General features: G+C 55.0%; 2 protein-coding genes across 4 annotated transcripts in view; one reads left to right on the top strand and one right to left on the bottom strand.

Annotated features, from left to right (window-relative positions):
* Nucleotides 1-13233: 13233 nt before the first annotated feature.
* On the top strand, nt 13234-15973 carry LOC131416804 (galectin-5-like; the record flags this gene model as incomplete). The annotated part of the gene is made up of 2 exons (XM_058559471.1): nt 13234-13620; nt 15446-15973. Coding segments are annotated over 2 exons (534 nt in total), but the record flags the coding sequence as incomplete, so codon positions are not given.
* Nucleotides 15974-17599: 1626 nt separating this feature from the next.
* The window catches only part of NOS2 (nitric oxide synthase 2), a 112457-nt gene continuing 103418 nt past the window's right edge, over nt 17600-26638 (bottom strand). For all 3 annotated transcript variants that reach the window (XM_058560298.1, XM_058560297.1, XM_058560299.1), the window contains 8 exons: nt 26415-26596; nt 24092-24255; nt 22666-22873; nt 20963-21050; nt 20390-20511; nt 19915-20063; nt 18755-18949; nt 17600-18161 (listed from right to left, as the gene is read on the bottom strand). In XM_058560298.1, coding sequence (XP_058416281.1) covers nt 18042-18161; nt 18755-18949; nt 19915-20063; nt 20390-20511; nt 20963-21050; nt 22666-22873; nt 24092-24255; nt 26415-26596 — 1228 coding nt within the window. In that variant the 3' untranslated portion in view covers nt 17600-18041. The remainder of the gene's footprint in view (nt 18162-18754; nt 18950-19914; nt 20064-20389; nt 20512-20962; nt 21051-22665; nt 22874-24091; nt 24256-26414; nt 26597-26638) is intronic.

The following is a 26638-nucleotide window of genomic DNA, read 5'->3' as shown; positions in this document are numbered from 1 at the left end:
GTGTCTGCCTTCTTTTTCTCAGTACCACATTTTTGAGACTTATCTACGTTGCGTTTATCAGTAGTTTGTTTTCCTTTATGACTGTATGGTGTTCTATTGTATGACTGCCCTATGATGTGTTCATCCATTTGCTTTTTGAGGGACACTTGGGCTATTATGTACAAAGCTGTGAGGAAATTCTTGCACAAGTCTTTGTGTGGACATGTGATTTTATGTACTTTGTGTAAATATCTAGAAGTGGAACTTCTAGGTTAAAAGGAAGGTGTGTTTAACTTTATGAGAAACTACCAGAACAATTTCCAATGTGGCTTACCCTTGTGGTGCGGTTTACCACTCTCACCAGCAATTAGTGAAAGTTCCAGGTGCTCCCCACTCTTGTTAACATTTAGTGTTGTCAGTCTTTATAAGTGTGGCAATTTTAGCAGGTTCTGAGCAGTGTTTTTAATTTTGATGAAATCTATTTTATCTTTTTTTCTTTTATGGTTGTGAGCTTTAGGGCACTGTCTAGGAAGCCTTTGCCTAGCCTAAAGTTACAGATGACCTCCTATATTTCTTTCCTAAAAGTTTCATAGTTTTAGGTTTTACATGTACATCTATGGTCCATTTCTAGATTATTTTTGTGTCTGGTGTGAGATATGGGTCAAGGTTCCCTTTTGTCCATATACATAGCTAGTTTGTCTAGCACCATTTCTTTAAAAAGGATTTCCTTTCCACATTGAATTGCTTTGGTGTCTTTGTCGAAAATCAATTGACCAAATAAGGGTGGGTCTACTTCAGAACTTTCTGTTCTGTCTGACCTAATTGTCTATCTTTACAACAATACCTTAGTATCTTGATTAGGCTTATATTAGAGCACGTCATGAAATCAAGATAGTGTAAATGATCTTTGTTTCTCTTTTTTAAGTTTGTTTTGACTCATCTAGATCCTCTGCCTTATCATATAAATTTTAGAATCAGCTTGTTAATTCCCCCAACCTCCTAGAAAAAAGTCTGCTGGGATTTTGATTTGATTTTGATGTGTACTTGAGAAGAAGGTACGTCCTACTGTTGTTGAGAGTGCTGTTCCGGAAATGACAATTAAGTTGGAGTGATAGTGTTTAAATCCTTCGTCTCTTTAGTTATTTACTGTCTATTTGTTCTATCAATTACTGTCGTCCCTTGGTATCCCTGGTTGATTGGTTCCAGCACCCCCGCAGATCCAAAATCCACAGATGCTGGAGTCCCAAGAGCTGGGTCGCTGGATGGGAATTAGGGTGCGGGAAGGGAAGACTGGGGTCACTCATTTGTCACTTATCTAGATCACCCAGGGCTTTCTGAAAGAGAGAACTTCATGCGGAGGGACAGCCTAGTTCCTCATCTGTTTTTTCCACAAGTAGCTGTGTCATAAGCTGGTGATATGTTCTTTCAAGATGACTGTCTTGAAACAGATGCCTCAGCAATCAAAAGCTTATCATCAGGCACTTTCACTACCTTTCCCACAGCAGCCGCACCATTTTACACGCCCACCAACAGTGCCCAAGGGCTCCTTCTCCACATCCTCATCAACTTGTCATTTTCTGGGTTTTGATGGTGGCCATGCTAACGGGTGTGAGGTGGCAAACTCACATTTTGAACAGATCCTTCAGTCTTTAGTGCCGAGAACAGAGAGCTTCGGACAAGTGTCTGGGACATGGAACAACAGAGCTCTGAGATGAAACTTTCCCAAGGGCTGCCTCCCACCTCCTTTAGCCCAGACTAGGCCCTGGGAATGGATCGTGGTGACCACATGGTGATGCCAGGCTGCCGAGGTCAGCGGTGCCCTGGCACTGTGTCTTGAAGATGCCCCCATACTGTCTTAATTAGTCAGAAAACTCACAGGCCTTTGGGCGGGACTGTCGCCCCTCCCTGAAGGGCGGGAGCAGAGGACCCTGGGGATCCCTTTCTGGACTCATGTGACTCACCTCCAAGGTACATGGCAACACCATAGCGCTTGTTGCTGGCACTCTGGCCGTCTCTGTGTCCCCCTGGGCTCTGGGAGTCTTTGGTTTTTTTAACAGGACTTTACTGAGATATTATATCTGTAGAGTAAAATGCACAGATCCTAGTTTGCTGGATGAGTCTTATGTATGTAAACGGCTGTGTGCCCGCCATCCAGATCAGGCTCAGAACACTTCCAGCCCCAGAAGACTCCTCGGGCCCCTCCAAGGGAAATCGCTCTTCTGACCTGTTACCACAGCCGTGCTCGCTGCTGTCTGGCTTCTTCTGCTCAACCCTGAGGTTCACTGATGTTGTTTCCTGTATCCACAGCTCCTTGTGATTGCTGACAGCTATTCCATCGTATCAATACTATAGTATTCATATACTATAGTATATAGGAAAAACTATAGTAGAAACTACAGTTTGTTTTCCCTTTCTTCTGTTGGGGAACATTTGTGTTGTTTCCAGTTTGGGGCTGTGGCGAGTCAAGCTGGTATGAACATATGTTGGGTCTTGACCTCTCGCGGGCAAATAGCTAGGAGTGGAATAGCCAGGACACAGGAGAGGTAGATACTTGACTTTACCAGAATCCATCAAAAGTTTCCAAAGTTATGCTATTTTACGCTCCAACCTGGCAATGAATGGGGTTCCAGTTGTTCCACATCTCAATCACAATGACGTTGTCGCCGGTGTCCCTGGTGTCCCTGGTGTCGGCAAGGATGGCCAAGAATCTCCCTTCCTTTCCCTCCTTTCTGCTCCAACTGTGCTGTCGGGCCCTTCAATCTGGTCAAACTCTGGTGGATCCGGGAATATAGTGGGGATGGAGGGAGGGCAGGGGGACATGGGGCCTGTCTATGGGAGTGTCTCAAAGAAGTCAGTCTTTGCAAATGCAGCTGCATCGAGCAAGGTGCAAGAAGGAAGGGGGTGCAGACAGACGTGCGGCCCTGGGCGCCTTCTACCCACTGGTGCCTGCAGGACGCTGAACGGCTCGTGCTCGGCTGACCGCTGGGCCTCTCCCGGGCACACTGCAGGGACCTGCTGGACTTCACGGCTCCCCTCCTCCCCACTCCCCCCACCCCGCCTATCCTGCTCGTCTCCTTCAGTCCATCACGTCCCTTAACTGGGTGCTAAAGCCAGGTAAGGACAGTTTATTTATTATGTCCTCCCCACCCCATGTCACCTGGAACGTTCTCTATGTCCAAGACTTCTGCTGTCTCCCTTCTGAAGCCCAGAGAAAGGGAGAGAGGAGAAGAGCAGAAGGAGACAGAGGGGCTCGGGAGCTTCAGGGCACCACTGTACTCCGGGGCAACAATCTCCATTATGACATACTCTCTTGAAAAACATTTCTTTCTACGTGATGATGTTTTTACACGATGAATAGAATTTTAAGGGGAGAAATACTTTTTTGAGAATGTACGTGTCCTCATACAGCTCAGGCTGCCACTAGTGAGCTGTGTGACCTTGGGCGTGTCCCTTAGACTCTCTGATCCTCAGTTTCTCTGTGTGTAAAATGGGTATAACCAGGCCTTCCCACCACCACCACCACCCTGGGCACGGGCATGTGCAGCCACACAGGCCCTGTCATGTAGCCCCACTGTTTTCTGGACACTGACCGAGCATGCTCAGGAGACAGGTACACACAATGGGCGGTATCGTCTAGAAACTCAGTCATGTCAGTGTGGTCAGGCTCTTTGAACCTACATGAACCAAATACGATTCAGTCTCGGGGTGGAGCACAGGAGGAGAGAGGAGGGGAGGGTCACTGAGGTGGGGAGTGTCCACGTCCCTCTCTCTGGTTCTCACCCTCACCCCTCCTTCCCCAGGATTACACCTTTCTCTCTTTCTCCAGATCCACTTCGTCTTGCTCCTGGCTCCTCCCCATTGAATGACTGTCAAATTTGGTTGGTGTCTCTTTCTTTGTGAAGTCCTCCCCGGGGCTAACGACTGCCCAGCTGGTGTGAAAAGCAGCGGTGGCCACAGAGTTGGTGGAGAGATGGCCAGCAGCACCCAGCCTCCCTACATAAACCCAGTGAGTCCCGGAATGTGGGCATGGGGCAGTGCTGGCTCGGGGTCATGCAGCTCTGGGTCTTTAAGGAAATAACTCTTGGTTGATAGGGTTGGGGGGGCATCCTAAAGGGAACACAAGAAGGGCTGGAGTGCCCGATGGGGCAGTCCTGACACAACGTCTGCCCCAGACTGGTCTCCCTTGTCCCTCTCAGGACTGGAGGGCTGATGAGCACCAGGAGTCGGGCATTTGACCAGGTTGACTGAGCTCCCTCTGGGGGTCTTGTCCTGGGGGCTGGTGGAGGGTGGTAGAAGATAGGCGGGAGTGATAACTGGAAGAGGGATGTACTGGTTGCATGAAAGGGCAGTCAACAGGACTATGTGGGGAGGATGACAACCCAGCATGGCAGTCAAGGGCACTTACTTTGGAGTTGGCCTTCCTGGGATCAGCCACTTCCTAGCTGGATGACCTCAGGCAAGTTCCCTTTACCTCTGTGGGCCTCAGTTTCCACGTCTGTAAAATGGGGCTAATCCTGGGGCCCACCTCCCAAGGTTGGCGTAAGGATTGAGGGAAGCAGCATTTCTAGAGTGCCTGAACATGATGGCATCTATGGGGGCTTTGGAGGTGTCAAGCATTGTTAGGAGTCTGGGTGCAGCAGGGAAGGCCTCCCAAGGAGGGTCTGCTCCCTGAGGGCAAGTTAACAAGGCAGGGCGGGTCAAGGGTGTCTGCAGGGGGCCCACCTCGGGAGTGAGGGAGGAGAGGGGCTGTCCCTCAGTGGGGGACACAAAGGGCTGCCTTTTGCACCATTTAGCCACTTGTGTGGAGGCCCTGTCTGCAGGTGGTCTCATTTCAACCCCGTGAGGCTCATCATCCTTGCGTCACACAGGGGAAAACTGGCTCAGAGAGGCTGGGGTCACAAGCCAATGTCCCCGATGGTAAGAGGCCGAGAAGGATGGTGCCTTGATTTACCCCAGAGGAGGGGAGCGCCCACAGAGAGAGCGATAATGGGGAAGGCAGGCAGGCAGCAAGGGGCCTCCGGGACAGAACGTGTCACCCTGGGCGTGTTCTCCGTCAGATGGGGGAGCCCAGGGCCCCATCCAGGCCCTACCATTTCATTATCCTGGTGACTAGTGTTTACTTTCCAATCCTTGGATTCCAAGGCCAGATTGTTCCACTCAGAAGGACAATCCTCCTACGGGCAGCAGAGAGTTAAAACAGGGCCTTGGAGTTAGGACGAGAAAGAAGACGGGTGCAGTCCCCATAGGCGCCTGGAGCCCCTGGTGACCCCCCGACCTCCAGCCGTGGGAACCAGGTCGCTGCCTCCAAAGTGCAGCGGGAAAGTCATGGCCCTGCTGTTCTGCTCAGTCCCAGCCCCCTCAGAGGGCCAGGACGGAAGCTGCGACCACAGGCAGCACAGGACCCGCTGTTTGGTTCAGGAAGCACTTGGTGAGCCAGGAGCGAGGGTGTTCTGTGCTTCATGGTGAGAAGAAGCCTGTGTGGTGGTTACAAGCATGGGTGCTGGGGTTCAAACCCCACTCTGTCACTCACCTGCTGTGTGGCTTTGGGCAAGACACCAGACTTTCTGTGCCTCAGTTTCCTCATCTGTAGAGGTGGCACTAATCACGGCCTGGGTTGTTGTGAGGATAATGAGATAACACAGACAGGAAGGTCGGCCACCAGAAGGGCCTCGGGACGTCTGGGGCAGCAGCGCCCTCTGGTGAAAAGCCTCGCACTGCCTCCTGCAGGTGAGCTCTCTCTGCCAGGCAGGCTGGGTGCCCGCTGGTTACACAGGGCCTCCAAAAGGAGGCTGCCCACCCTCTGGCCTGCAGGGCCTGGCTCTGCTGTCTGGACTTCTGGATAGGAAGAGAAGGAAAAAGTTCTCAGGCTCCAGGCACAGCCAGAGCAGAGAGCAAGTTCTGACCAGGCACAGGGACTAATTCCTCCAGATGCAAACAGCCGCCACCGTCAAGGCCTGTGAGCCCGGGTTTTTCCACACGGCATCTCATCTGATCCTCTCAAAACTCTGCCAGGCGGGGGCTGTTGTGTTGCTGCTCCACGGAGGGACCTGGGGTGCAGACAGCTCAAGTGACTTGCCCAACAGAGATGCTCACACAGGGAGCTGCAGGTGAGCCCAGGCCTGTGGGGCCATAAAACCAGCGCAAAAACCAATCCTCCTGCTCCATAGGAGCAAAAGCGAGTGCAGTTGTTTCTTGCTAGGATCCCTCACTCACACGCACACAGGTCCAAACTCCACAGCAGCCTTGGCTGGCCAGGCTTAACACAACACAAATTTGTTCTCTCAGTTCTGGAGGTCAGAAACCGAAAATGAAGGTATCAGCAAGGATGTTCCCTTCTGGAGGCTTCAGAGGAGAATCTGTCTTCTCTCTGCTGGGAGTCCGCTTCTCTGGGATCATCCAAGGGGGTCTCCAGGAGGGACACTGCATCACTGTCATTGGTGCCGTTTTAGCCTCCAGTGGGACCAGGTACCTGGAACTGTGGTTTCTCTGCAGCCTCGCCCCTTTGCAAACCATGGCACCTGTCCGCTCAGGTTGGTTCACCCAACACCGTCCGAGCTGCCTGCACCTGGAGATGCCAGATGAGTGGGGCCAGGCCCCTGCCAACACTGAATGGCACCACTGCCCCCTAACAATAGTCTGTGGGCCCCATTAATACAGACCCCTGGTAGACATAGGGATGACGGGAGCTCACAGTCTACAGAGAGAAGCAGACAAGCCCAGAGGCATATGATTATTTAGAGAGTTGAACTTTGCACCCTATGACCCAGAGGTACAAATATATCACTTCCTTTATTTCCCAGAACTGCCCTCATCTACTTCGAAACCCTCACCCGGCTACTGTGGAAATACTTAAACTTGCCATCCAATGTAATTTGATGAAAGTTCTCACACCTGGAGAGCTCACATTTATTCTATGCCTCCCCTTTTATTTTATTTATTTTTTGGTTACGCTTTCCATTTTAGACCCTGTCTATGTAGGAATATTCCCATCAATTTCACATGTTCTTTAAATTTGTTCTCTTTTTTCCCAATTGAGCAGACATGGGCCGGCTTCCAATGAGTGTCCACTGGGTGCTGAAGGCTCTTCTAGGCACGTTTCCCAACTTCCATCTTTGACACAAATTTGTTAGTTTCCAAGACCTAGGCTTCTTGTCGCTAGCGTCAACACTTCTCTTTACCCATTTTCTACCTATTTTTTGAAAATCATACTGTAAGGGCAAAATGCAACAACTGCACAAAAACACACTAAGTTCTAATTAGGTGAACAGATAGGATGGCAACAGATTGAGGATTGCAGGTGGCGTGTAAGTTCCCAGACAGACGCCAGTCAAAGGCGAGGCCCTCCTGGTCCTGCCATTGGCATGAGCCAGGCTACAGGTGACTATCTGATTTCCCTCGCCTAGGTTTGCTGTGAACTTTCAGATTGGCCGCAGTGACAATGACATTGCCTTCCACTTCAACCCACGGTTTAAAGAGGGCGGGTACATGGTCTGCAACACGAAGCAGCAAGGACGCTGGGGGCGGGAGGAGAGGAAGACGCACCTGCCCTTACAGAGGGGGAGTCCTTTTGAGCTCAGCTTCCTGGTGCGGAGGTGGCATTTCCAGGTGAGCAGGAGCTCTCCTCCCCTCCCTCCCACTGCCTGTCCCCTCAGCCCTAACAGGTGGTGAATAGCCTTAAAGTAATCACACGCATTGACATCTGGCCGAGCAACACCATTAGACAGATAACAGGACCACTTCCTTGTCAGGGTGTTACTGATGGCTACAGTCTCCTTACACCTTCACCTGCACCCGCAGGGGCACCTGCTGCTTCTTTCACTCAGGGAATAAGAACCAAATAAGTCTCCATGGTGTATTTTGGCTTCCTGGGTCTTTAAGTCCAAGTTAATTCCTTTCCCCTGCTGCAGCCATTCGACCACTCCAGGTCCCTGAGAACACTGGTTTTTTGACAACATTGTTGCAGCCTTTATCCAGGTTCTATTAATGGCTTGCTTTTGCAAGGTGTTGCAAATTGCTTTTGCCAGCAGAGCCGTGTCTCTGGGCTTGGGAAGACCGGTGGGGGTGATTATGTCTGTGTCTGCGCTTCCCTGACTGAAAGTGGATGTTCCCGTCCCCTCCACATGCAATCTGAGGTCGCCTCTCCTCTGTTCCCTATGAAGAGTTTTAGGCATATTTAAATAACACCCCAGGTGAGCCCCGATCAGACTGACAAACCTACTGGCATAAACAAATAACCGTGAGAACAAAAAGCCAACAACTAGAGCCGGGCAGAGACTGAGTGCGGATGCCCTTCGGATCCCACGCATGTTCCTGTACCTGGCACAGCTCTGAAGGCTGGTGCCCCCAGCCACAGGGATGGGTGTGAAAACCAGATGCAGGTCTTAATTTCTGGAAGCCCGGGTCCCAGAGGCTTAGGTGTGCCCCTCGCTCCAGCCTGGGACCCCTCTCCTGGAATGTGTGCTCGTCTTGGCAGGTGACAGTGAAGGGGAGCCTCTTTGTGCAGTACTCACACCGTGTGCCCTTCCACCGCGTGGACACCCTCTCTGTCACCAGCATTGTGCAGCTGTCCTCCATCAGCTTCCAGGTCAGATGGTCCACCTGGCACCTGTCCCAGGGGCGGGGGCAGGGCCCAGTCTAGCTGTGCCCTGGCTCTGTTGGGTGAGCCCAAACCCAGGTGACTCTGGGGACTCACCTCCAGCTCCTGTGTCCCATCCTTCTGGTGTTGCCGTCTCTTCTGGAACACCTGCCCCCGTCTCCCAGACTCCTAGGCCACTCGTCTGTGTCGCTCTCTATTTCCCCCCTGGTTAGGAGGCCATGTGGTTCCAGAAAGAACCCAGGCCTGAGAATCAAACTGAATCCAGCTCAGATTCCAGGCTCTGCCATTCTCATTGGCTGTGGGATCTTAGACAAGCGGCTTCCTCTCTCCCAGCCTCAGTTTCCTCATCTGTGGAAGGGGCATAGTTGCTGCTGCCCCAAGGGTTACTGTGTGAGCTCATGAGGTGATGTATGTCGGAGGCTATAAAATGGCCCTCATGTGCCCACACCAAGGTCTACTTGACCATCTCTGTGTTTTAAGATTTTTGAACATCTTGCCAACATCTAAAAGGTCAGGAAAAGTTTGTAGGATGAGAAGGTTCTCGAGCTGGATTGTGGTGGCGTTTACACAATGACGTGAATGTAATAGAGCCACCGAACTGTAAACTCAAAAACTGTTAACACGAGACTTTTTATGTGTATTTCACCACAATTAAAAAAAATGTCAGGAAACATCACATGAAAATCTGGATTTCTAGTGTTTTGTGAAAACTGGAGGGATTGGGGTATGTTGGGCCCACATTCCCACATGCCCCAGGAGGCTGGACTGGAGCTGTTGTTACCACTTTCGGTATTTCGTGTGCTTCTGAGATGGGGACAACACACAAAGGCCCTCAGCAAATATGAGCTCCTCTCTCTTAGGTCCTCATCTCTCATATTCCTCCTTATCCAACTGTCTCCCCTACAGGGGTGGGGGAGAGAGAGAGAGAGGGAGAGAGAGAGAGAGAGAGAGAAAAAGCTGTGTCGAGAGAGAGAGACAGCACCATCCTGCTGTCACCTACTGGAGCCTAATTGTCCCCACTGCCCTCCACGAGGTCCTGAACACCCTCCCGCCCCCTGTCTGCCTGGCTCTCTCCCTCTTGCCCCGGGCCCTGCCTTTCCGCTCCTCCTTGGCTTCATTAATGCTTCTCTTCACCCCCTGGTGCCTTTTGTTTTAACAGAACACCCGCGCAGCCCCTGTCCAGCCCGCCTTCTCTGTGATGCACTTCTCCCAGGCTGCCCGCTTCCCGCACAAGCCCAAGGGGCACAAACCACAAGTGAGTTAAACATGGAGAGTCCAGGAAGCGGAGCTGTTAGCAGGAAGGACAGAGGATCAGAGAGGCTGGTTCTGGCCAGCAGGCCAGCCAGGGCCTACAGGCCCCACCAACGGTTCCCTGTCTCCCTCCACCAGGCACCCAGAGGGGGGACCTGGGAGTCGTCCTTGGTTCTTCCCTCCCTCCCTTCATCTCTCTCCAGAGCACCAACACCTCCCCCTTCAGAAGCCACTGCCTTGGTCCAGGCCACCTGACCCCTCACCACGAAGACCCTGGTCCAGTTCCCCACTCCCCTCACACCCACCCACTGCGGCAGTGACCTTCCTATAAGCCAATCTGCTGGCATCCTCTCCCTGCTTAAAAATCCTGAAGGCTCCAAGTCCTTCTAGATAAAGCCAAACTCCCCAGCAGGACATGCAGCATCCTCCCCAGTATTGCCTTAGTGCACCTGCCAGCCTCAGCCCTCCCCTATGGGGCTCATGCAGCCTCCACTGCTCACTCGAGGCTCTCTGGGGCCACCAGGCTTTTGCACCCGCTGTCCCGGTGCTAAAGGCACCCTTTGCCACCTCACCGTAGCCAACCCCTAATGGCCCTTCAATGCTCTGCTTAAATGTCCCTCCTCAGGGACATTTTCCCTGCCTGGCAGATCCCTGGATACCCTCCCCTACCCCCATGTCCCTACAGACTTTGTACATCTCTGTGGCTTACCAGTCACCACATCCCAGTGTAGCTGTGCTTACATGTTTGTCCCCATCACTCCACCCACTCCCTCCCTCCACCCATAAGCCTTGCAGTCTGGGACTGTGGCTTGTTCAGTTGTGTGTCCCCAACACTCCGCACAGTGCCGGGCACGGGGAGGGACTGTGTAAGTGAATGCAGAGTGTGGTTTGCACAGCCAGTAGAAGAGGAAACCAGTCAGGGCAGAAGATCAGTCTGCAGCAGGAGACAGGGCCCAGGACAGTAAGAGGACGGGAAGGGCTCCTCATTTGGCTCCTCGAGTGATGGGTGGGGGGAAGGGGTGTCTCTCCAGCCAGCCGTCCTGGGGCCCATCACTGTCCCGCTCGGGCACCCGCCTCCTGCCCCACTGACTGCAGGACTGTGGAGCTCCAGGGAGCCCTGCAGGGCAGCCCGACTTGGGCCCAGGCCTGGGCAGGACAGGGTGCGGGGGACACAACCAGACAGACTGGGCACCATGTTACATTTGTCCCCTGCTACCTGGGCGAGCTTGGGCACGTTGCTTAGCCCTTCTGAGCCTGGCTGCCTCCCTAGGGAAACAGGAGCCGGGATCGCCTCCCTCGTGAAGCACTGAAGGCCGAGCCCGGCACGCGACAGGCGCTCAGTAGATGCTAGTCTTCACCTTCGGGGTGAAACGCGGCCCTGAGCCCTGGGAGCTAAGGGAAGCGGGCGGGTCCACCTCTGACTCGTCCTCCTCTCCCTCTGGAGGAGCCAATGCGCATGTCCCCTCCTCCACCCCGGCCCCGCCCCCTCCTAACCAGAGAGCCCCTGGGAGGACGGGGACATCTGGGCGCCTCGGGCTCAGGAAGGTTAGAGGGGACAGGACGGAGGCGAGGGGGAGTCAGGGGAGGCATTTCTGACCACAGTTTCTGCCGTGGTCTCACCCTCGTGTGGCACCGACGTCCACTGCCATTTTGACTTTCTCATCCCTTCCGTCTCCAGGGATCAGGCCGCCAGCTCAGCTCCCATTTTAAGTCCCTAGCTCTCTCGGGAACCTCTTCATTTTGCATCTTCCTGTGGGTTGAAGGCAGGAGGCAGGGCCAGGCATCGGGCCTCTCCCATATGGAGGGTGGGCAGACCCCTGACCCTCTGCCTGGCTGTGGTGGTGGAGGGGTGGTGCTGTGGGGGTGGGGGTGGCCCTGGTGAGTTGGGAAACTCCCTGAATCGCACTTGTGGGCTCAGTCCTCCGCCGTCTGTGGGCGGCCCCAGAAGAGCGAGGCCCCACATTCAATGCCTCCTGCCAAGTGAGGCTGTGCTGGAGACGTTCCCTGAGAAGAAAGATGGGCCAGGGTGCAGCCATGTTTCTTCTCAGAGGAAACCTTTGCCCCTGCCTCGTCCCCTTGAGAGAAGAAACACCCCAATCCTCCAGATTTAGGGGGGGCTGCTCGGGGCCAAGGGCTGGTTAGCTGCTCAAGATTAACTCACCTCAGAGGACTGTGTTATGTGGTGCCCTCTGCTGGCGGGTCGTGGTCTTCACGCTCGTGAGAGCTGGCTAAAATGGAGGTTTCTTTCTTCCAGACACAATCAATCATCCACAGGGTGTTGAGCGCCTCTCAGCAGATGTGCCCGGTAAGTCTGAAAGCGCTGGTCAGCTCACAGTGCCACCATGACCCACTTCACCAAGGACTGAATTCTCTAGTCCCAGAGTCAGTGAGAAAGCAGTTTAGCAAGGGGATGGAGACACTGGGGTGGGCACTCTGCTCAGGAGACGTGGAATGAAACTCTCCTTGGGACAGCAGAGAGCCTGGAGAAGGCTGCACTCACCCAGTGGCCCCAGAGGCAGGTCCCCTAGGGACCAGCAGGAAAACGGGTCCTTCTGTCACTAGGAGGGGAGTGCCGTGATCCAGCATCTGGGGAGGAGGCCCTGGATCCTGAGGAAGAGCCCAAGGGTGTCACTGCTGCTCACGGGAGTGAGCTGCTGCTCCTCCTCCTGCCAGTGCTGAGCAGACAGGAGGCTTGGAGTGGGTGGGGCTGCCTGTGCAGAGGTTGAGGGGCTGGTGACCGCGACGGGGTCCAGAACATGGCAGGAAGTCCCACCAAGGCTGACATGAGAAGGAAGGTGATGGGGAATCCAAGGGCTGAAGCCTCACGACCTCAGTGTCACAGCGGAGCATCCCCTCTGGAATGTGTGGAGCGCGTGTGTGTGTCACTCCCACCTGAATTTCCTGGTCTCTTTTCCACAGAATCCCTTAGTCCCACCTCCGGCATATCCCAACCCAGCCTACGGGAGTGTGCTCCAGGGATGGCGGGGGTGTGGTTTGCGGTGGGCAGGGGGGGAGGCAAGGGACTGTGACAACAGTGAGGCATCCTCCAGTGGCTGAAGTTCCTCAAACATCCGAGTAAACGAGGGGACTATTGACAGGAGCTTCTCCTTTAAAACTGTCCCTTCCCCATGGGCATATATGCGGCCTCCCCTCTCAGCCCAGTGTCGTGTCATGTGTGGCTAAAGGTCTTTTCGTGACAGTTTAAACTCATTCATGTGAGGAAAACTGGAAAGTTTTCCTCTGGAATTTACTGAAACAAATAAAGATAACTAGGATTTCCTTCTTGGAAATATATTACTCACAGGCACGGTTGTCAAACCCTGTTGACAGTACAAATTCATAGAAATCGGTACTAAGGTTCCCCCTGCAGTGGCTGCTGCTCTGTCTGCTGGGGCTGACCTGGCCCTCTCCTCCCAATAGACGCTGCCTTTCTTCACCAGCATCCCGGGTGGGCTGTACCCCTCCAAGAGCATCATCGTCTCGGGCACTGTCCTGCCCAGTGCTCAGAGGTAACCCAGTGCTCTCGGGGAGGAGAGACGGCCCAAGGTCCTTATGGCCATCCCCCTGGCTCTGGGCCAGGGGCCCAGAGCTCAGTGGGCAGAGGAGGTCCATGTGAGCTTCCCACCCCCAGGTTCCACATCAACCTGCGCTCTGGGAGTGACCTCGCCTTCCACCTGAACATTCGTTTCGATGAGAACGCCGTGGTCCGCAACACGCAGATCAACGGCTCTTGGGGGCCTGAGGAGCGAAGCCTGTCAGGAAAAATGCCCTTCACCCAGGGCCAGAGCTTCTCGGTAAGCTGCCCCTCAGAGGGGCTCTCACACGGCAAACGGAGCAGGGGGCAGGGGCGCTGGGGGCCCCTGGATCGAGATGGGAGCTGATGACTCTGGGTGAGGGCTGGGCCCAGAAGAAGAGAAAGTGCTCAACCCATTGTTGTTATGATTTTCCTACTTCTGTCCCACACACGGCTGGTGGGGGCTCTGCTGTTTACACGTGAGGAAACAGACTCACAATGCAGGTTACTTGCCTGAGGTCACACAGCAGATCAGCGCCAGATGGAACCCAAGAATGAGGGTACTTCCTTCATCCACCCACTCACTCACTCACTCACTCATTCAGTCAACAGTCATTTCTCAGCTGTTCTATCAGGGCCCACGTTGTGTAGGAAGTGCCCCAGGAGCTGGGGGACAGCCACGAAGCAGACAGACAAGGTCCTGCGCCCAGGGAGTTGACAGTTTAGGTGGGAGAGGAACAAGGACACAGATGCTTGGACAGGTCCTTGCAGATGACAGCAGGTTCTCTGCAGAAGGCAACACAGAATACGGGGACAAAGTGAGCCCGGGGGCAGGGGCCGCGCTGCCTTAGACGGGGACAGCTCTCCAAGGAGGCCACCGGGCAGCTGAGACCTCAATGGTAGAAGGACCCCACCTCCCAGAGATCTGCGGGGTGCATTCAGGCGGGCAGCGGAGGGAGCAGCTGTTTTTGCAAAGGCAGAGAGTCATGGGCGTGGCCCTGTCCTGGAACTGGGGATCCAGGGGCTTTCCCGGAGAGAGTGGGACAGAGAGGGGTGGGTGGCACAGCTGAGGCCCGGCTCACTCAGAGCAGGTGTTCTCAGCCTTGACTACGCAGTCAAATCCCCTGACGAGCTTAAAGCAGAAAAATCAATGCCTTTGCCTGGCCTGTTCCAATGAGGGGGTGAGCCTGGGATTCCATATTTTTAAATACGCGCTGACACGCTTCCCCCAGGGTTGAAAATGACTGATATAGGGCCATGAGGGCCATGGAAAGGAGTTTGGATTTTAATACAGTGTGTTGGTGTGTGTCAAACCAGAGAGCCATGTACTTGGATTTATAGATAGCTGTGTGACTTTGAGCAAGTGACTTACCTGCTCTGTGCCTCAGTTTCCTCATCTAGAAAGTGGGCTAATAATAACATCATCTCATAGAAATGTGAGAACGAAGTGCAGTCATGTTTATGACATGCTGAGGACAGTGTCTGGTGTGCAGTAAGTGTGCGAGGGTCAACTAGTGTGATGGGGGTGATGACATTTTCACAGACGTGCTCTGACAGCCTCCTGGAGAATGTTTGGGGCGAAAAAGACAAGTTAGGAGGCTGCCCTGCAGGAGTGCAGGTGCGGAGCGCTCCTGTGTGCCGGGTACTAGGGACGTGGATGGCAGAAGCCAGCATTCCTGCCCCTGGAGACTCAGGGTCCAGCTGGAGAATGAAGATGGGGGTGGGGGCCATGGCCTGTGGGGGCAGCTGACTCGGCTAGGAGGGCGTGAGGAGGTGGGGAAGGCAGGGAAGGCTCACCTTCCTGGAGGAAAGGGGGAGAATCCTGTAGGGTGATTAGAGTTATCCCTGTGGGCCAGGTGTGCAGAGTGGGGAGCAGAGGAGGAAGGGCATTCTGGGCAGAGGGAACAGAATATGCAAAAGTACAGGCAGGAGAGCACGAGGCGTGTTTAGTGAAGAACGAATCCTTCGGAGTGGCTAGAGGGCAGGTGTGGGGCCTGCTTGACTAATGTTTGAGGAAGGCAGGAAGGAGGGAGGGAGACAAGAGTCTGCATTTAGGGTTGAGGGCTTTCCAAGTGGAGTGCAAATGACATGGCCTCTCCGTCCAGGTGTGGATCCTGTGTGAAGGCCACTGCCTCAAGGTGGCCATGAATGGTGGGCACCTGTGTGAATACCACCACCGCCTGAGGAACCTGCCTGCCATCAAATACCTGGAGGTGGGGGGCGACATCCAGCTGAGCCACTTGCAGACATAGGCGGGATCCCTGCCCTGGGGACGGGGCTGGGGCATGTTGCTGTCCGGACTGCTCATCACCTCCACCTTCCCCATCCCTGCCCCAGCCAAGCCCTTCCCAGCCTGCCGAGGATCTCTGCTGGGGAGACCCCGTCCTTGTCTGGCCCTGCTGAGGCTGCAGCCAGCCTGGAGTGGCGAGGGCAGCTGGCTGGGACTGCCTTCCTCGGTCGGGGCGGGACCTGGGGCTCCAGCAGCCCAAATCCTACCATCCGAGGAGAGGGGTGGTCCGTGCAGGCTGAAGCCCCGTGGTCAGTCCCCTCGGCAGAAAGGGAGGTCCTGGGCCTTCCCAAGCGCCCGGCCCAGGCCTACACCCCATCTGTCCTTCAACGACATTCCCACCCCACTCAGCTTCCCTCAGTCCCAGGCCACCAGCTGTGCCCTCCACGGGGGAGGCGGTGTCCAGGGCCCCTCTCCCGCACCTGCACCCTCCCTTCCGCCCTCCAGGAAAGCTGCCCTGAGGACACCCCGCTGGTTTCCACCAACTCACGGGACCTTCCCAGCAGGGGCTCTCCCCTTCCCTGTGTCCTTCAGAGAAATAGAAGACTGCTTCTTGGCACACGTGTGCGGGATGATTGCGGTTTATTATGTGTTTGGAGACATCTTGGAGTCTCTGGAATTGGGGAGGTACTGGCTGAGGGGCGGGGGAGGACAGAGTGTGGGCTCATTTTGATGGGGGGGTCCTGACATCCACACCTGCTTTCAGTGGGTCCCCCAAAACTCCACAAGGGTGTGGGAGAAGGCAGACCAGGCTCAGGCCTCTTGGGCAGGAATCTGTGACGCAGGAAGCTTGGGAACAGAGGGGAACCCGAGAAACAGCCCCATGCTCCCGAGACAGGCCAGGGGCTGGGCCTGAGCCCGTGGGGGCCGAGGCAGGGCCAGGAGGCCAGATGGCAGGGCCAGCTCCTCAGAACCCTGTGTCCCAGCAGGAGGAGGTGGCAGTGCGATCAGGAGAATCTGACTCAGAAGAGAGGCCTGTTTGTGGGGTTCCACTGTGGGGCCCCCGGCCTTAGTGGTGGGGTGTGTTGGGGAAGTGGCTCAGTGTGTGGGGTTCTGCCAGCCGCTGGGCCAGTGCAGGGGGCCAGGCTCTGGGTCCACATGCTGCCAGCACGTCCTGCCCCCTCCCACAAGAACCTAGGGCCTCGGGCACCAGGCTGGGGCTCAGGGCGCAGTCCTCAGAGCAGCAGCACCAGACACCAGGGAGCTTGTTAGAAATGCAGAAGCCCGGGCTCCGGGGCAGCCCTCCTGAATCAGCGTCTGCACTGTAACCCAGGGGGTTTGTGTGACGTTACAGCGTGAGGGGCCCCGGGCTATGTGACCGCATTCTTGACCACGTCCCGGGTGCACTGCTGGGACACTGGAGGTTGGCATGTCCCTCCCTCCATCTGAGGAGGAGCGGGGAGGGGGAAGTGGGCAGGGAGCCAATGACACAGAGGCCAAAGCCGAGCTGGGGGCCAGATTTTCCCAGACCCCCACTTCACCCCTGGCTGAGTCCTTCGTGTCCTCACGGAAGAAGGGACATGGCTCCGTCCCCTGAGGAGGCTTCCCCAGGGAAGACGTGTGTCCTCACTCCCTGCCGAGTCCTGGACACGCAGCCCGACCTCACCTGCTTTCTCACCAGGTGCCAATGTTATTGGCCAAACCCTCATGACACAGGTGGCCCCAGAGCAAACACGGTGACTTCCTGGGACAAGGCTGTGGCCCAGACCCTCGCTGGAGAACGGGCCTCGTGGGGGCATGGCACCTCCATGGCCCCGTGTGAGCCTGTGCTCCCGCCCCCGTCCCACGCTGTCACATGTGCACACAGCTCCACGTGCTGCCCCCACCTGGTGGCATCTCAGAGAAGCAGCATGGCCACACGGGAATGTCCCGTTGTGGGGGATTTATGTCCAGATGTGGCCCCCACAGGTCCCCAGTGCTATATTATTTAGGGCTGCTTTCCCTACAAAACACCCCCACACACACGTGGTTAAAATAAAATGCATTTCATATAAATATCTCCATCAAGGAGTCATACTGGGAAGGCTCAAGTGGCCGTCAGGAGCCGACTGGGTTTTTTTTTAAATACAGAGACATAAATAACTGTCCATGGGGCAGGAAATACAGAGTCGTGCGACAGCGCCTCCTGGTGGTCAATCCAAGAGGAACAATCAGAAGGTGACTGACTTGGCACTGCAGGTTTTGTGTCCAAGGGACCAGGGAGGCCCCAACTCTCCATTGTCTGGGGAATGGTGGAATCAAGGGAGACAAAAGCTTCCACTCCGTCCAGGCTGCTACTTGGCAGCAGGTTATGTAAAGACTTGCGGGGAAGGAGATGGGGAAATAAGATGTGAGGCTTGGGGATATAATTTCCCTCCATTTCTTGAGGCCGTAATCCAGAGTTGGCTCTGTCATTAAATCCTGTGGTGGCAGCTTTAACTGTTCCTGTGGGCTGATGGCGCTCTGGGATCACTGGGATGCCCTGCGGCCCCATCCTTTTTCAGCCTGTAGGGAACCACAGCACCAAAGATGTCTTCGTGGTAGCGCTTCTGGCTCTTTAAGGGAAAACAGAGACCAATGTGTCAGCTCTGCAGGTCCAGCTGCCTCTCATTCATCAGGTCCAGGCTGGACGAGGCCCTGGGGTTCCCCGCTTCCCTATCACACGTACACTCAGGAGCCATTTCCCTTCCCACCGCCGTGCTTAGATTATGCTTGACCTCGCCTGGGCTCTTCCTTCCCATCAGCACCTGCTCTGGTCTGGACCGTCTAAACATCTCCTCAGGCTCCATGACAGACAGTAAAGCCTGCCTAGGGCTCGTCCCACCAGATGCTCCAGGAAATATGGGCTTGAGATCAATACGTTTGGGAGATGCTGTGTACTTGCTCCCAGGCTTGAAGTGTCACGATGCACATAGCATGTTAGAGGCTCTGACAAGTCTTGTAGTAAAGCAAGACGTTTGCCTCTGTTGAGCTGAGCAACCAGACGGGGACGCACACTCAGGCCTCTCACTGCCCGCCCAGCTCTGACCTCCAGCCGCCTCTAGGATTCCTTTGGGTCCAGGACTGTTCTGAGCCTGACTCTAGAGTCCTGGCTCCCTGGCCCCGTGCCCTTGACCTCCATCCCTAGCCCACACACCAGGTGCTCTACCTTAAGCTGGAAGAAATAGTCCTCAACCTGCTCCTCACTCAGGCTCAGCTTGGCAGCCACCAGCTGCTTCAGGGTGTGGGCCACGTCCCGGGCCATGCGCACGTCCCCGCAGACATAGAGGTGGCCGTGCTCCTCATGGAGCACGCGGAGCACCTCACCGGCAAGCTGCTGCCTCAGGATGTCTTGAACGTAGACCTGAAGCCAGAGGAGACGGTGGGTCTGGGCCCTGCTGCTGGGGGCGAAGCTTGTAGTCAGGCCTGCTGGCCCTGGGGAGGCGGGCAGCGGGCACGATGGGCTGCACCCTCAGGTGCAGGGTGAGCACCGTCCCATCCAGGACCTCACACGGGACCAGGCTTGGGATGAGGAGGTGCACTGACACCCTGCCTGGCGTAGGCCTGGTCTGGGGCTGGAGAGATGGACATTGGCCACGAGAAGCTGACTGTCCAGTGGGGCTCCCAGACTTACTCAGAATTGTCCATGCTGCAAAGAGCCATCACTCCAGCCACTTCCCCTGCCCAGTGAGGCCCAGCTGCCTGCTCCCCACAGAGGGGGGCCTCTCGGTGCAGACAGTCTGTGGGATCCCCACTGTCATTCAGAGCAGGGCACAGAGCCCTGGGCTCCCCGGTTACACAGAAGTCAGGAGTCCATCGGGGACTCTCTGTTCTTGTTCCACACAAGATGCCCAGTGACCCCAGCAATGGCATGGAGCGCTGGGTCGGGGAGGAGCTCTGATGGGGCAAGTTCACAAGGGCTGAGCCAAGAGTCTGTCCTGACTCCCCAGGCTCCTGGGGCAAAGTGCCCCCTGGGGCAGCAGAGCCCGTCATTGGCTGTGTCTGAGCAGCCACTCCCTCCAGCCTTGCTGTACTTGAGCGTGAAGTTGGCCTGGACCACCTCTCCCCAGGCAGCCATGTATCCCGGGAGGAGGACCCTCAGGGGGCTGGGCACTGGGGATTGACCCACCAGGTGACCCTGACTTAGTCCTGAACGTCTCGGGGCCTGTCTCTTCTCCTGGAAGAGTGAACATAATATCTAACCTCTTCCCCTTTAGAGCTGAGAAGACGAAGGCTCAGAGAGGCGAGGGGCTTGTTGGGAGTCAGGGCACCCCCTATAGCCTTTGCTTTGAATGCTCCCCTCACTGCGTGGGCAGCTGCTGCATTTACCTTGGGCTGCCCAGGCAGGCGAGAATAGGCCGTGTGCACTTGATGCAGCACCCCCTTCTGGGCCATCTCCAGCATCTCTTCCCGATAGAGGTGGTCCTCATCTGGGTGGCGGCACCCGAACACCAGGGTCATGCGGCCACCTTGGAGCCCTGCAAGACCCAGTGGGCTGCAGTTACCAGGGTGGCCACCAGAGGGCGGGCCATGGCTCAAGGCCTGAGGAGCTGGGCGCCCAACTTGAAAATTCATTTCATCCCCACAAGCATCTGATCTAGTATTGTCCCCACTTTACAGATGAGGAAACTGAGGCCAGGGCGTTCAGATCACTCATCCACACAGGCTGAGGGAGACTTGGGAGAGGGGCCAGGAAATGTTTGTGGGGCAGTGGCACAGCTCTCCCACAGCTCCAGTTCTGCTCCCAGGCAGGTGCTGGCCAAGGGTGCCCCCTCCCCAGGCCCCGCAAACCCTCCAGCTGTACCTTTGTGCTCGATGTCATGGAGCCGCTGCTGCCAGAAACTGCGGAAGGGGGCGATGCCCGTGCCAGGCCCGATGAGGATGCAAGGATGGGAGGGGTCCTCGGGGAGCTGAAAGCCGCTGGCACTGAAGGGGAGAGAGGAGAGAGGCCCCAGTCCTCAGGCACCCTGGCCTGATGCACAGGCAGGAGAGGGGCTGGGGAGCTGGGGGTGTGGTTGGGGGAGGTGGTGTTGGGATGGGGAGAGGACAACGAGCTCAAATTAGATTTCCCCAGTCCTGCAGGTTGCTTCATTCCCCTGTCCAGCCACGCGGTCACCTCACCCTGGGGCCTTGTGAGAAAGGGCTGAGCCTCATTGTTCTCTGGCCCCACCAGCACTGCATCTCTATCCCTGCTAGAGACTTGGCCACACTCTGTAGCAAGGGATAGAATGGAGAGGCCCAGTGTGAGCCCAATGCCTTCTTCATGGACCAAGGGGCCCAGAGTGGCACCTAAACTAAACCCCAGATCCCTCCCGTTCAACCCAGAACTCCCGTGGGCCCGTGGGCCCACAATGGACAGAGTGTGGGGGTTGCTTACCTTCGCACAAAGCAGGGCACCGGGTCTTGGGGCTTCAGGCTGCTGAGCCATGTGCTGCAGACGCCGTGGTGCAGGGGACCCTGGCCATCTGCAAGGACAGTACAGACCTGACCAACATCGCCCCCTAGCGCCTGTGCAGGGCCATCCCAGCGCCTCCTCCAACAGCCAGCTCAGGTGCTCTGCCAGCTTTACTGAGGGGGCTGGTTTTCTCCTGGTTCTGAGATACACTCTCCATGCTCCCAGAGCTCGTGAAAGCTGGAAGGGACTTAGAGAGTGCGCAAGCCTCTCCTGTTGCCAGTGCAGAAACCGAGTCTCGGAGAGGAAAAGTGACTTGTACAAGGTCACTCAGGCAGCAGTAGAGTCAGGTCACAGCTCAGCTTCCCTGACTCCTACTCCAATGCTGCCTCTAAGAGTTTCTCCAGGGACCCACCCAGCACACCACTCAGCTCTGATGACAGTAGCATAATGTGGCCCCTCAGGGTGGCCACAGTCACTGCCCCAGAGTGTCTCCATGAGTATAACCCTTGCTGATAGGGACCCTGGGTGATGGACAACATCCTGAGCATTCGGTCCTCTCAGGCGTCTCTCTGTCTCCCCCACTAGCCCCTCCTGGGCTTGTGGAAACCCCGCCTTTCTCTGGGTTACATTCCCTTCCCAATGGTCCAGTATTAAAGGGGACCTCCCACCAACTTAAGAAGACCCTTTGGTTTTCCTCTGCATGGAATCTTGCTCTCACATGATGTGCCTGCCTCTCCTCTCCTGGTTTGAGGATGAAGATTTGGCCTCGGCGGATATTCTCTGGCAGAGCAAATAGAGTCTTTGCCCAGTTTTTAGAAACTGTGTTATTGTGCTTCTCAGAGCACAGAGGGCTCTGAGGTGTGGGCCAGCTCCCAGCTTTGCGAACCCAGGCAACACTCAGTTCCAGAGGGCGAGGCAGGGCACGGTTCATCCAGGAGAGGCATCAACCCTACTGGACATGGTTTTCGACCTTTCAGCCTATGTGAGCCCATCCCCCATCCTCGGCCCGCAGAGCCCCTGTGCTCTCCTTCTTAGCACCCACATAATGATGATCGTCTATTTCCATGCTCTCTCTTCGTTGCTTCTTCTTGATGGGAAGCTCCATGAAATCAAGGGATACATGTGCTGTATTTCCACACCCACCATGGTGCCAAGCAAAGAGGCAGATGAAATAGATCATCGCTGAGTGAGTGAGTGAACAATGCAGGCGGAATCATCCCTGTGTTCAGCTGGACTCTCAGGAAGATGAAGACTCATTGGGCTTCCACTAAGGACTGGGTGCTTTCCACGTTTGATCTCACTAAATTGTCCGAACAGGAGTAGGACAGTAGAGTGGAGTGGGGTGGTTAAGTACTTGGACTCAGCAGTCAGACTACTTGGGTCTGAATCTCAGTTATTACTTGCTGACCGTGTGACTTTAAGCAACTGGCTTAACCTCTTTGTGCCTCAGTTTCCTCACCTGTAAAATGCACACAGTACCCATCTCACATGGTTACCAATAATACACTTACAAAGGGTTAGCTCAGTGCCTGGTTCATAGTCATCTCGCCCACACACCTCCTCTTGCTGTTAACAACTCTGGAAGGTGGGTGTTTAACTGATGAGGAGAATGAAGCTCAGAGATGTTGAACAGCCGGCTGTAAATAGCAGAGTTGGACGCCCCAGAGCCCCAGCCCCAGCCTTACCTCGGGTGCGGTACGTGAGCACGGCCACAGTGAGGTGGACCTCCGTGGGTGTGTGGTCCTGGGAGGAGCTGATGGAGTAGTACCGGGGTTTCAGAATAGGGAGCTGGGAGAGCAGGAAGCCAGCAGACACCCGCAGGGACGGGAACTCCTCCAGCACCTCCAGGAAGGTGGGGCTGTTGGTGAACTTCCACTTGCTGTACTCCGAGGGCTGAAAGCCAAGAGCAGTGTGAGCGACTCAGGGTGCCTGCCCCACACCAGGAAGAGGCTGTCACAGTGTGGTATTCATTCATTCCTTTATTCATTCCCTCCCTCAACAGACACTTTGAAGTACCGTGCGCTGTCCAGGGTGCTGAGACGACCAAGCTGGAGGGGAAACAGTTCCTGTCCTGGAGGAACTCAGGCCAGCGAGTAGCACTTATCTACCTTGTGTGCTTAGGACTTCACTGTCAGCAACTTGTGGGCAGGAGTCAAAACTTTGTTATAATCTAACTGGGGCAGGGCTTTGGAGTCATACAGAACCGGGTTCAAACCTTGACTGGATGTCTTTACTAGCTGTGGTTCTTGTCCCAATTACTTAACCTTTGTGAGATGAGGATGGTATACCCTACCTTGTGGGGATGCTGTGAGAATTAAATGAGAAAACGTGTGCCAGGTTAGTACAGTCAGCCATAGGATAACAGCAGTGGAGGTGACTGGAATCTAGATAATTAGCGATAACGATGATGGTAATAATGACATGGAATGTCTTTTGCAAAGACTGCGGCCTAGAAAATGGCAGGTGAGTTAATGCATTCTCTCATTAATTTATTAATCCAACTACCCATCTGTCACTATGTCCATTTATCCATTCATCCATACCATCCATCCTCTAACACTTCCTAAGTTCCAGGCTTGTTCCAGGTTTGGGGAAAACAAAGACAGACAGGACATAGTGGCTCTCCTTTTCTAGCCAATTTCTTTCTTTTTTTTTTTTTTATAATTTTATTTATTTTTCTAAATTTCTTTCCCCCAAAGCCCCAGTAGGTAGTTGTATGTCATAGCTGCACATCCTTCTAGTTGCTGTATGTGGGACGCGGCCTCAGCATGGCCAGAGAAGCGGTGCGTCGGTGCGCACCCGGGATCTGAACCCGGGCCGCCAGCAGCGGAGTGCGCGCACTTAACCTCTAAGCCATGGGGCCGGCCCTCTAGCCAATTTCTGAAGAAGCACTTCAATTGCATCCTGCAGACACTCAGAAAGATTCAGTTTACTCAATACAACTGTGTCCTAGGGATGGGATGCAAGAGGATGGCTGATGTCCCACCAGACTTTGACAAGTCTCACTTTGGGAAGCTGGGGTGGATCACCCCTTGAAAGACCAGCTCTGTGTTCTAGCTCCCCCCAACTCTGGGACGCTGTCCCTGCCTCACCCCCAGCCCTGACCTTCACCTGACACAGGGTCTCCAGCCTCTGCCTCTCGGCCTCTTTCATGGCCAGCTGGGCCAGCTTTCGGAGCAGCATCTGGGTTGGGGGGGTGGTGATGTCCAGGAAGTAGGTGAGGGCCTGGCGGAGTGAGCAGGGGGGCAGCCGCTTGTCCTTGACCCAGTAGCTGCCTGGATAGAGAAAAAAGAAATCAGGATGGAAAATAATGCCCCACTGAGGCCTCTGGGGCAGACACCCTCCACCTTCCCGCTGCAGGGGAGAGAGGACAGTGAAGTTCTGGCTCCATGAATGGCAAAAGGGCTCATGTGCTCAACTCATGTTCAGGAAGGTGGTGCCCAGAGATAAGGCTGCCAGGGAAGACTGATCAACAGCCCTCCAAAGGGCACCCAAGTTGACACAATCCTGTAAAACTAACTATGCACCAGAGTCCGGTCCCTCTCTGGCCCAGACCGGAACGTTAGCAGAATACTTAACTTTAGCAAGTGAACCACAGACTCACAGTGACTAAATCCACCAAAGACTGATGTACACCCCCAAAGCCCGGTGTTCATTTAGAGAAAAGCCCATGACTGCAGTCCCCTGGGGCACCATACCAAGAGGTGCTGGGTGAGCAGCAAATCATCCCAAGTGAGGTGACAAGTCTCAAGGAGTCCCCAGAGGCACTGTGCAGGGTGGTCCCAGCATGGACCCTGAAGTCAGGAGACATGGTTTCCAACTCTGGCTCCCCACTTAACTCGCTGGGTGACTGAACCCTCTGAGTCCCAGGGGCCATCTCTGTGAAATGGACGTGACGACAGACCTGTCTCTCTGGGTTTGTGTGAGCACTGACTGAAATATGCGTGTGTAATGGTACAGGGTCTGGTACACATTTGCTCAATAAATAGTAGGTAAAAATATTAGTGTTACGTTATTTCATCTAGACCCAAAGCCTGATGAACCCCATCTGTCTCTTTACAGTCATGAGGACATCTGTGTCCCCGCATCCCCGAGTTTCAGGCTCTCTCACGTTCTGCTGGACAGTGGGGGATAATGCCAGACTTTGCTTCTCTCACTCCACTTTCCTATTTAGGCCACTTCCTTTAGGGGGACACAGACTTTGGAGCTGTCATTATCACCGAGGAAGCCAAGGCCAGGGAGCTATTCCTCTGGGTTGGGGGCCCGTGATCGCTGATTTCATGAGTTCATCTCTCCTGGGGCCTGTCACCCCCGTGCAGTGCTCGCCACGTAGACTGAGAGCGTCACCTCAGCACAGGAAGGGGTGCTCCGGGCCCTCCCTAGGACAGCATCTTCTCCCCGGTGAGGATGGCCAGGAGGAACCACACTCTCCTGGTCACCTGTGGCCTGTGCCTGCCCACTGCCCAGGGAAGGGAGGGTAAATGAGACCCTCAGTGGTGAAACAGTGTGAAATTAGATGCCATGAAAAGCAAGGAGGTTATGAATTCTGGGATCCGAGACTCTCAGGGTGTGCTGGACCCCCTCTCTGACCTTCTGGACAAATGCTCATTAGCCTGCAGGAAATGGACATTACTCCACTCTTGCATTTATTTGGTGCCAGGAATTGTGAAGGCTGCACATGTGTCTACTCATTTGTTCTTCACAACAACCCTGCAAGCAAGGCTCTATTGTCTCTATTTTAGAGACAGAGAAAGAAAGCCTTGAAAGGTGAACTCCTATGTCCAAGGTCACACAGCTAGTAAGTGATGGCTCAGGGACTTGAACCCTCAAAGCTCACCCTTTCTACACTGTTTCCACATTTCTCTATTCTGTCACCAAGCAAGCTGCAAACACACGTCTATTGCAGGGACTAAAGACACAATGCATGTAAAATGCTGGCATGTAGTAATCACCCAACAAATGCTAGCTGCTCCTCTTATTATTATAACACTTATGAATATTCTTGCGTGTCTGCCTCCTGTACTAGGTGGTGAGCTTTCTGAGGGCAGACACTGAGTCTCATTCCTTTTTGCAGCCCAGGGCCTGCCTGGTATATAGATGTGACCAGTTAAAATTTCAAAGGAAAAATAAATAAGTCATTCAATCAACCAAAAAGTGGCCGAGTGGGCAAAAGAAAGAAAGGAGAACGTCTCCCCAGCCTCTGGTGCTCGGCAGATAGTCCCAAAGAAGTGTCCCTTTTTGCTGGCCTGCCAGCCAGGTGAGGACTGTTTGCAAAGCTGCTTTAGTGCGGGCTTGGGTGGCCCGCCCCCTCAGCAGGAAGGACAGGGTTAGCTGCCTCCAGCACAGGCCCGGGGCCCAGCCTGTCAGCCGGGTTGGGGGTTAGGCGGGAGGATGCTGGGGCCGCCTCAGCAGAGGCTGCGTGCAGAGGGCTCACCGCTCTCGTCGAGGGTCTCCAGGCGCACGGGTTCGTGGGGTGCGGGGCCATCCACCACTCGCTCTAAGATGCCTTGGACCAGAGCTGGCTGGTTGCCTGGGAAAACCCCAAGGTGCTCCCCTGGCAGGTAGCTCAGCCCTCGGCTGGCCTCAATGGAGAGTTCCACCAGGAGGGTGGTGCGGCTGGAGAAGGAAAAAGAAGCCTCTGGTGACGCCAGCAGGATT

This window comes from Diceros bicornis, chromosome 18, assembly GCF_020826845.1.
Source record: "Diceros bicornis minor isolate mBicDic1 chromosome 18, mDicBic1.mat.cur, whole genome shotgun sequence".
Lineage (NCBI taxonomy): Eukaryota > Metazoa > Chordata > Mammalia > Perissodactyla > Rhinocerotidae > Diceros > Diceros bicornis.
The sequence above is the reverse complement of the archived record's forward strand: the minus strand, read 5'-3'. Positions and strand labels throughout refer to the sequence as shown.